At 45.2% G+C, this 8,902-nt stretch overlaps 1 protein-coding gene across 1 annotated transcript in view; it reads right to left on the bottom strand.

The window, feature by feature from the left end:
• Window positions 1-3,456: 3,456 nt before the first annotated feature.
• Window positions 3,457-8,902, bottom strand: part of Mrpl45 (mitochondrial ribosomal protein L45) — a 12,684-nt gene continuing 7,238 nt past the window's right edge. Inside the window, exons 5-8 of the mRNA XM_021177214.1 lie at window positions 7,239-7,287; window positions 5,652-5,801; window positions 4,302-4,475; window positions 3,457-4,081 (exon numbers count right to left, since the gene is read on the bottom strand). Of these exons, the coding sequence (XP_021032873.1) occupies window positions 3,995-4,081; window positions 4,302-4,475; window positions 5,652-5,801; window positions 7,239-7,287 (460 nt within the window). The 3' untranslated portion in view covers window positions 3,457-3,994. The remainder of the gene's footprint in view (window positions 4,082-4,301; window positions 4,476-5,651; window positions 5,802-7,238; window positions 7,288-8,902) is intronic.

Here is an 8,902-nt window from a genome sequence, read left to right as displayed (position 1 = left end):
TAATGTGGCAGAGCCGGCAGGGGCGTTAAAGACAACAGTGTAAGTCCCAGCCTCTAACCGGAGTGATACAGGTGCTGTTTAAGAGGTAGAAAGCCTCAAATGAGACCAAATGCCTGGTGAGAGAACCAGGAGTCTATATGCAAAAACGCTGAACAGGTACAGAGCCTCAGAGAAAAGCAACCGAATGCTCCACTTCTGGAAGAGAGTCGCCTAGTCTCCTTTGGGGGCCAGTGGCCCTCATTCCCACACTGAACCCTCCTACCTACCCAGCTCTCCTGCACCGGGTTTCTACAGCTGTACTGTTGTTCTGCAGCTGTGGTTACTTAACCCCACAGCTTCTGAGCTACGGCAGACTTCACTAACTGTGCACCCTAGAGCAATCCCACTGGGTCTGTTCCAGCTGGGAAGAGCATCGTTATCCCCATATTACTGTTATAAATAGCCACCTAGGAAAATAATAAAGAATGCTTGTTCTCGGCTCCTGTGGTTGGCTCCAGCTTATTGATACTGGTGGTTTTCTTTGTCAACAGAGGGACAGCAGACAGAGCAGTGCCTGCTCCAAGGCCTGCTCCCTGTACCTGATAGGACTTGGGATGCAGTGGTCCAGCTTATTCTCTGCCGTGCTAACAGATGCTCTCTGCCTTACTCTCCAAGCCAACCCTTCACATCTGGGCCCATTTGCTCAACTGGATTTGGTCCCAGAGGAAATGAAATTGCACTTATCCTTTGGCTTCCTGGTGGCAGCTATTGCTTAGTGGAGATTTAGGATTAGGCAGAGGCCCCCGTCAGATCCATGGCCATGGGATGAAATAGCTCATCTGAATCACTGTTTTTCATACATTCAAGAGAAATCAATGTTACCATTTACCTATTGAGTGAGTTCTTTTGTCTCTCTGCTTCTCTTTCCTGCTGGGATTAACTGCCTTCCTTCTTACTCCCCAGCGATGGCGATGGATCCAGCTCAAAGCGCTTATTTTGCCTTAATCCAGGGCTCAGGCAAATAGGATGTGTCCAAGCCTCACTTGGACAGTAATGCTGCAAAGTGATGCACATTTTAAGCCTGGAGAGTTGAGACTAAACAGGGTGAGACTGGCTGCCTCAGAATAGACACACACACACACACACACACACACACACACACACGCTGTTATGGAAACACCAGGGTAAAACTATCTGTGGTGCCAACTTAACAAAAATTCAATTCCTAGAATCCACACTAGAAGGCAAAATCTGTCCTCTGACCTCTGTCTGAAAGTTGGTTTGTGCACACATTCACACTCAAACACTCTTGCACATTTAATAAATAAATAAATGATAACTAATAACATTGATTAATAAATGATAACATCCCCCACTAAGGCCTCTCCTGTTTGCAGCTTCTCTGAGAAGGCAGGTTTGGAAAAACGACAGGTCATTTATTTCTGACCCAACTCCTGCTTCTTTTACCCTACTCTAGACAGACTAACTCTGACCTGAAGTGACAAAGAAAATTTTAGTCTGGAGAAAAATTAAGTATGAGAACTTAGGCTCTCATTTTTACTGTGTTGTTGAACCTAGAGCCTCATACACACAGAAACCAAACCAAACCAAACCAAACCAAACCAAGCCACTCTACCTACTAAGCTGTATCTCCAGCAGGCCCTGTTTTTAAACAAGAACTCAAAAGCACTGTGAAGCAAGCCTGTGGCTGGAAAAGTAAGATTCCCCTTGTCGTGCCCAGATATCCCAGGACACTGAGCATCAACCCCCGACCCTCTTCTCCAATCAGCCCCAGCGGAACAAGGACTAGGCTGCTGCACTGCAAGCTGGTCCTGGGCTGGAAGGCATAGCCAGCATCTTTGTGAGGTACAAGAAATCAGGACCGAATCTTACTGATTTCCCCTAAGAACCAACCCTGGCTTGTCCTTGCTTCCTCCTAAACTTCCTGCAGCCACCCAGTGTTCTTTTCTCTTTAAGATAGGATCTCACTGGGCTGGAGAGATGGCTCAGTGGTTAAGAGCACTGGCTGTTCTTCCAGAGGTTCTGAGCTCATTTCCCAACAACCACATGGTGGCTCACAACCATCTGTAATGGGCTCTGATGACCTCTTTTGACACACAGATGTACATGCAGTTAGAGCACTCATACATTAAATAAATAAATCTTTAAAAAAAAACAAACAAACAATCTCACTGTATAGCCCTGGCTCTCCTGGAACTCCTCATATAGACTAGGTTAGCCTTGAACCCATAGATCCACCTGCCTCTGCCTGAATGCTGGTACTCTTCCTTGGTAGTCTAGTCTAGCTGGGCTACAAGTCCAATACCTAACAATGAAATGCAGGCTGGGCATGGTAGTTCACACCTTCCAAGAGAAGGATCACTGCATGTTTAAGGCAAGCCCGGGCTACATTTATCAAATTTCAGGCCTTATCTCAAACAAAACAGAATGCATAAAAGCTGAAGGACAGTCAGGCTTGTTAGTGCACGCCTTTACTTCCAGCACTCAAGAGGCAGAGGCAAGCAGATTCCTCAGTTCAAGGCCAGCCTGGTCCAGGACAGAGAAACTCTGTCTGTGGCAGGGGTGGGAGTGGGGAGCTAAAGAACAATCCCCCCCACACACTTTGATTTATATATAAAATAAGATAAAGCAATTTTAAGCTGGGTATGGTGTAGCACTCCTTTAATCTCAGGCAAAGGGGGAGGGAGGGAGGGAGGCAGATCTCTATAAGGGAGGCTAGCCTGGTATACAAAGCAAGTTACAGGGATGCTACACAGAGAAACTTGAAGAAAAAAAATTAAAACACCTATATTAAAGAGATCTTTTAAAGTAGTATTCTGGGATGGAAAGATGGCTCAGTAGCTAAGAATACTTGTTATAGGCTGGAGATGGTTCAGTGGGTAAGAACACTGACTGCTCTTCCAAAGGTCCTGAGTTCAGTTCCCAGGAACCACATGGTGACTCACAACCGTCTGGAATGGGATCCTCTTCTGGTGTGTCTGAAGACAGTGACAGTGTACTCAGACACATAAAATAAATAAATCGCCAAAAAAAAAAGAATACCTGTTGCTCTTGTAGAAGACACAGATCCAGTTCCTAGCACCTACGTGGTGGTTCACAACCATCCATAACTCTAGTTCCAGGGGATCTGACACCCTCTTTGAACCTCCAAGGGCACCAGCCATGCGTGTAGTACATAAACACAGATGCAGACAGAACACTCAGACAGAAGATTAAGTGACTTTTAAACTGTGTGTCGCCAAGGATGGTATCTAGCTCCTGGTCCTCCTCTTGCCCCAACTTCCCACGTGGCAGGACTGTAGCAGGGTGCCCCAGTTTGTAGACACTCTAAGGTCTTTCCATCTAGGGTTCCTGGAAGCCGCATCACTCATAACCACACTGCTTTCCCATGCCTGACATCACGGACCCGCTCCGTCCCAGTCTGAACCAAGGAAAATGTACAGGACACACAGTTTATCCAACTCTTTGACAGTATTTTATTCCAAATGCTGACTCGGACTAGAATTAGAAAAAAGAAAGCTGTGGGTCTAATGCCACAGTTTGCTGCTGCTGGGAAAAGCCCAGCGTCGCGTTTGCTCTCTCTGCTGCTGCTTCTCATTTCACCTCAGAAGCTGAACATGGCTGTAAACAGAAGATGCTCCAAGGCGGGTCACCCCAGCCACCACCCGGCCACACAATCAGCCATGACTGTGAGGGGTTTGGGGGGCTGCTGACCCAGGCAGGACAGGAGACAGCATGGAGTCTTCGGGGTACAGGTGACTTTGCAGCCCCATCCGAACACCTCAAGAGTCTTTTTGTCTTTTTCCTTTTTTTTCTTTTTGTTTTTGTTTTTTCTGAGACAGGGTTTCTCTGTGTAGCACTGGTTGTCCTGCAACTTGCTCTGTAGACCAGGCTGGCCTTGAACTCACAGAAATCCACCTGCCTCTGCCTGCTGAGTGCTGGGATTAAAGGTGTTCACCACAACTGCTAGGCTCCTCAGGAGTCATTCACGCCATCAGGCTAGCTGAGGCTTCTGGGCCTCCCCCTGTTTCTCTTCGTACTCCTCGCAGGGCTTCAGTTGAGGACCAGGAATCATCAAGGTCTGAAAAGAACAGGAGGAACTCAAGTTACCTACCAATCCCGCCTACTTTTACCCAGGATGTCCTCCTCCGCAGCAGCATCCAGGGAAAGTTCCCCTTCCCTAGAGCTGCATCACTCCGTCTCGCCACTAGGTGGAGCCCGAGAAGAGCGTTTGAGCTTGACAAGGCTATCTACACACAGCTTCAAGTTTGCTCTTAGAGCATGCAAGCAGCCTTTCTTACCTTGAGGATGGGCTGCTTAGGGGGCGCCCACGCGGGCACAATCTTGGCATGCATTCTCCAGCTCCCATACGGGTTCATCAAGTGTCTTTCAAACACCACATACTCCAGGACATCCTTGGGTACATCTTCCTGTCCATACATCAATCTGCCAAACCGATCATAAATGGCCAAAGTCTGCAGTGAGGAAATAAAATCTGGCCTGTCAGAGGATTTTGTCTTATTTTATTTTGCCATACAATTGTTTTTGAAACAATCTTAACAAAAAATTTTTAATTAAAGAAAATTAAAAAATTATTTAAGATTCTTAATTTAGGGGGCTGGCGAGATGGCTCAGTGGGTAAGAGCACCCGACTGCTCTTCTGAAGGTCCAGAGTTCAAATCCCAGCAACCACATGGTGGCTCACAACCATCCGTAACGAGATCTGACGCCCTCTTCTGGTGCATCTGAAGACAGCTACAGTGAACTTACATATAATCAATAAATAAATCTTTAAAAAAAAAAAAAAGATTCTTAATTTAGAACCAATCAGTTGTTGACATATTGTTCCTCAAGGTCCCCTGAGATCACTTAGCCTGCAATCCTATTTTGCCCCAAGCCTGCTTAAGTTTCACTAGCCTTTAAGAGAACAATGTAATTCATGTCTTGGACTTCCCATATAATCTGCTTTTTTTTGTTTGTTTTGTTTTGGTTTTTCGAGACAGGGTTTCTCTGTGTAGCTCTGGCTGTCCTGGAATTCACTCTGTAGACCAGGCCGGCCTCGAACTCAGAAATCCGCCTGCCTCTGCCTCAACCTAGGCTAACACATAGTTATGTACCATGCCCCTGACCCAGAATACTGTATACGTACACGTATGCTGTGGTAATGATTTACTGAATGCAACCGTATACAACAAATACCCCCAGATACCCTAGAAGGAACCTTGATAACATGTCTGCTCTACCATTTACTTTTCTGAGTGCTTCAGGGTCAGCTGGGGTCAGCAAAGTTTGTTCCCTTGTAAAACTCTGTTAAAGATCTCTCTCAAGACTCCATCATCTCCTTTCTATACCATTTTCTGTGCTATTCAATAAATACAGAGTAAAGCCCTTTGTCAGGGACAGACACGGTGGCTGTCAGACATCAGCTGGCATACAGGAAGGCACAGACACATTCAACAGATAGACCATAGACAGGCCAGGAACCAAGTAGAGAATTCCAACCTGGGATTGCTTGTTCTTGATCATACTCTCCAGGAGGAAGCCTGAGATCTCACTGCTTAGATCTCACCGATGCTTTCTGGTATCCCTGAGGCTGTCTTTACTGTACTTCACACGGAGTAAAGAAAGGCCGGAGCGAACAGTGACCCTACCTGCCGAGTGTGTAGGCGCACGGTGACCTGGCCATACATGTTGCTCTGGTTCACCAGGCCTGAAAAACGGACATGAACCACTTGGGCTGGCTCTAGAGATTCCACAAAGCCCCAGCGTACAGTCTTGTACTTGAGGTCCCAGACCATGTCCTGAGGGAGAAGAAAAGAGTTCACTGGGGTTCCCCTCCTGTGAGGCACTGCCCAGACATTGCTGCAACCAACAGGAAGTGCCTCCATTCTTTCTCCCATTTTAGGGGTGGGAATGGAGTGGAGACAGGGTCTCAGTCTGTAACCAGTAGAACCTCTGATTCCGTCTTTCAAGCACTAGAATTATAGATGAAAGCCAGTAGGCTCAGCTCTCTGCCCAAGTTGCTATGAATTTATTTTTAATTTTCTATTTTATGTTTTTATGCACATAGATGTTTTGCTTGCAATAAATGTCTGTGTATCAAGTGCATCCCTGGTTTTCGTGGAAGTCAGAAGAGGGTGTTAGAGGCCCTGGAACTGGAATTGCAGGCAGTTGTGAGGTGCTGTGAATTGAATCTATATTCCTTTGGAAATTAGTTAGTGCTTTTTAACTACTGAGACAATCCTCAAACTACTCACTGTGTTTTTAACTTTTCCATTTTTTTAAAACTTGTGTGTGTGTGTGTGTGTTGTGTATGCTGCATGTATCTATGTTCCCACCAACACTATGGTGTGGGGTTCCCTGAGGCTGGACCTACAGGCATTGTGAACCACCTGACTGACATAGGTGCTGGGACCACTGTCTGAAACCCCTGTTCCAGGGAATCTAACACCCTCCCACAGACATATATGCAGGCAAAACACCAATGCATATTAAAAATAGATAGATAGATAGATAGATAGATAGATAGATAGATAGATAGATAGATCGATCAATAAATAATTAAGTAAATAAGGCTAGAGGGATGGCTCAGTGGTTAAGAGCGCTGGCTGCTCTTCCAGAGGTTCTGAGTTTAATTTCTAGCAACCACATGGTGGCTCACAACCATCTGTAATGGGATCGGATGCCCTCTTCTGCTGTGTCTGAAGATAGTGACAGTGTACTCACATAAAATAAATAAATCTTTTTTATTAATTGATTAATTAAAGAGAAAATTATATTTTAAAAAATAGGGGAAGGAAGAAAGAAAATAAGACTTCCCTTCCAAAGCCAGGGAACTGGCATATAAATGCAATCTTAGTATCAGGGAGGCTGAGGCAGGAGGACTATTAATTGGTCATAGTGAGACTCTGCCCCATCCCACCACCACTACCACCACCCCAAAAAAGGAGAAAAAGAAAGAGGAAAACAGCAACAAGGGCTGGAGAGATGGCTCAGCAGTTAAGAGCACTGACTGCTCTTCTGGAGGTCCTGAGTTCAAATCCCAGCAACCATATGGTGGCTCACAGCCATCTGTAATGAGATCTGATGCCCTCTTCTGGTGTGTCTGAAGTCAGCTACAGTGTACTTATGTATAATAAGTAAATCTTTAACAAAAAGCAGCAACAAAAGGGAGCCCAGCAGCGGTGTCTAGACTTCACCTGTTCAGCCATCCTATCTTTCTAAGAATGAAAACCTACCGGAAAACAGTGTTCAGTTACCAAGGTATGAAGACGGTCATGGTCTGAGCTAGAAAAGAGAGAGAGAGAGAAAGTTTTATCATTGATTCCTACTTTATGGTACCTTCTGTAAAACCTGAAAACGGGCTGAAAAGAAGGCTCGGTGACTAAAGGAGCCTGCCACCAAGCCTGCAGGCAGCGTTCAGTTCCCAGAACCACAGGAAAAAAACTGACCCTTCAGGGGCTGGAGAGATGGCTCCACAGCTAAGAGCACTGTCTGCTCTTCCAGAGGACGTGGGTTTGAATCCTAGCACCTACTTGGTGGCTCACAACCATCTGTTCTAGGGTGCCCTCTTCTGGACTCCAAAGACAATGCATGCAAATGGTATACAGATATGCAAGTAAAACACTTATACATAATATATGCATAAATAAATCATTAAAAAACAAAACAAAACTGATTCCTGAAAATGTCCTCTGACCTCTACATGTGTGTCATCTGTATTCCTACTCACATATATACCAACAAATAAAGTATAAGGAGAGAAAAACTTTTTTTTTTAAAGTTGAAAATGGTAGTAGTACAAGCCTTTAATCACTTAGATGCCAGAGGCAGGCAGATCTCTGAGTTTGAAATCAGCCTGTTCTACAGAGTGAGTTCTAGGATTCAAGGCTACACAAAAAAAAAAACCTATCTTAAGAAAGGAAAAAAAAATTTATTTTTAATTTAAAAATGGTCCTGAAGATAAGAGAAATAGTTCATCTATTCAAACGTTTTCTGTATATGTAAGCCATAGAATATGTTAACTTGTGAATTATCACAAAACTTTGACATTTAATAGCAATTAATACTTTATATTTCTGGAGCAGGAAGAAATTTCTCTGAAATCACATCTTTTTGTTTGTTTGTTTGTTTGTTTTTCAAGACAGGATTTCTCTGTGTATCCCTAACTGTCCTAGAAATTATTCTGTAGACTAGGTTGGCCTCAAACTTAGAGATCTGCCTGCCTCTGCTGGGATTAAGGGCATGTGCCACCAGACGCCCAGTCAAAGATCACATCTTTTAGGTGGGCAAGGATATCCACTAAGACTTAGAGCTGATAATTGCTCTGCACTGGTAGAGGGAACATAGTCCAACACTCTACAAGAATTAAAAGTTCTTTATCTCTGCAGCGGTGCCAATGAGCAGCCTCATCATACACTGTCAACTTTGACTCATAAAGCACGGCCATGTGTCTTTTCTGACCTCTTCTCCCCATCTCTGGGCTTCTGAAGTGCAGGACGCTGGACTTAAATGCTATGTCTCTCCAGAGAGTCCTGAATCACCAAGGAAGGAGTGGAAAGCCAGCCCACCAGGACACAGATGAAGGGCTTTCTCTGCTCAGATCTCAGTGTGAAGTGAAAATGAAAACTGAAGAGAGGAAAGAAACGAGACAGCCTCCTCCCCTGGGCAGGGATTGTCACAGATGAGAGTGCACAGCGACCATGGCAGTCCTCTGGGCATGGTGGGACCATCATGTCCATGAGCTCACAGCAGCTGGGACTGCAGCATAAAATCCAGCCAGTTGTCAGGCAGTGGTGGCACACGTGCTTAATCCCAGCACTCGGGAGGCAGAGGCAGGTGGATTTCTGAGTTCGAGGCCAGCCTGGTCTACAAAGTGAGTTCCAGGACAGCCAGGGCTATA

This window comes from Mus caroli, chromosome 11 (genome assembly GCF_900094665.2).
Source record: "Mus caroli chromosome 11, CAROLI_EIJ_v1.1, whole genome shotgun sequence".
Classification (NCBI taxonomy): domain Eukaryota; kingdom Metazoa; phylum Chordata; class Mammalia; order Rodentia; family Muridae; genus Mus; species Mus caroli.
Note: the sequence above shows the minus strand (reverse complement) of the source record. Positions and strands in the feature narration are given on the sequence as shown.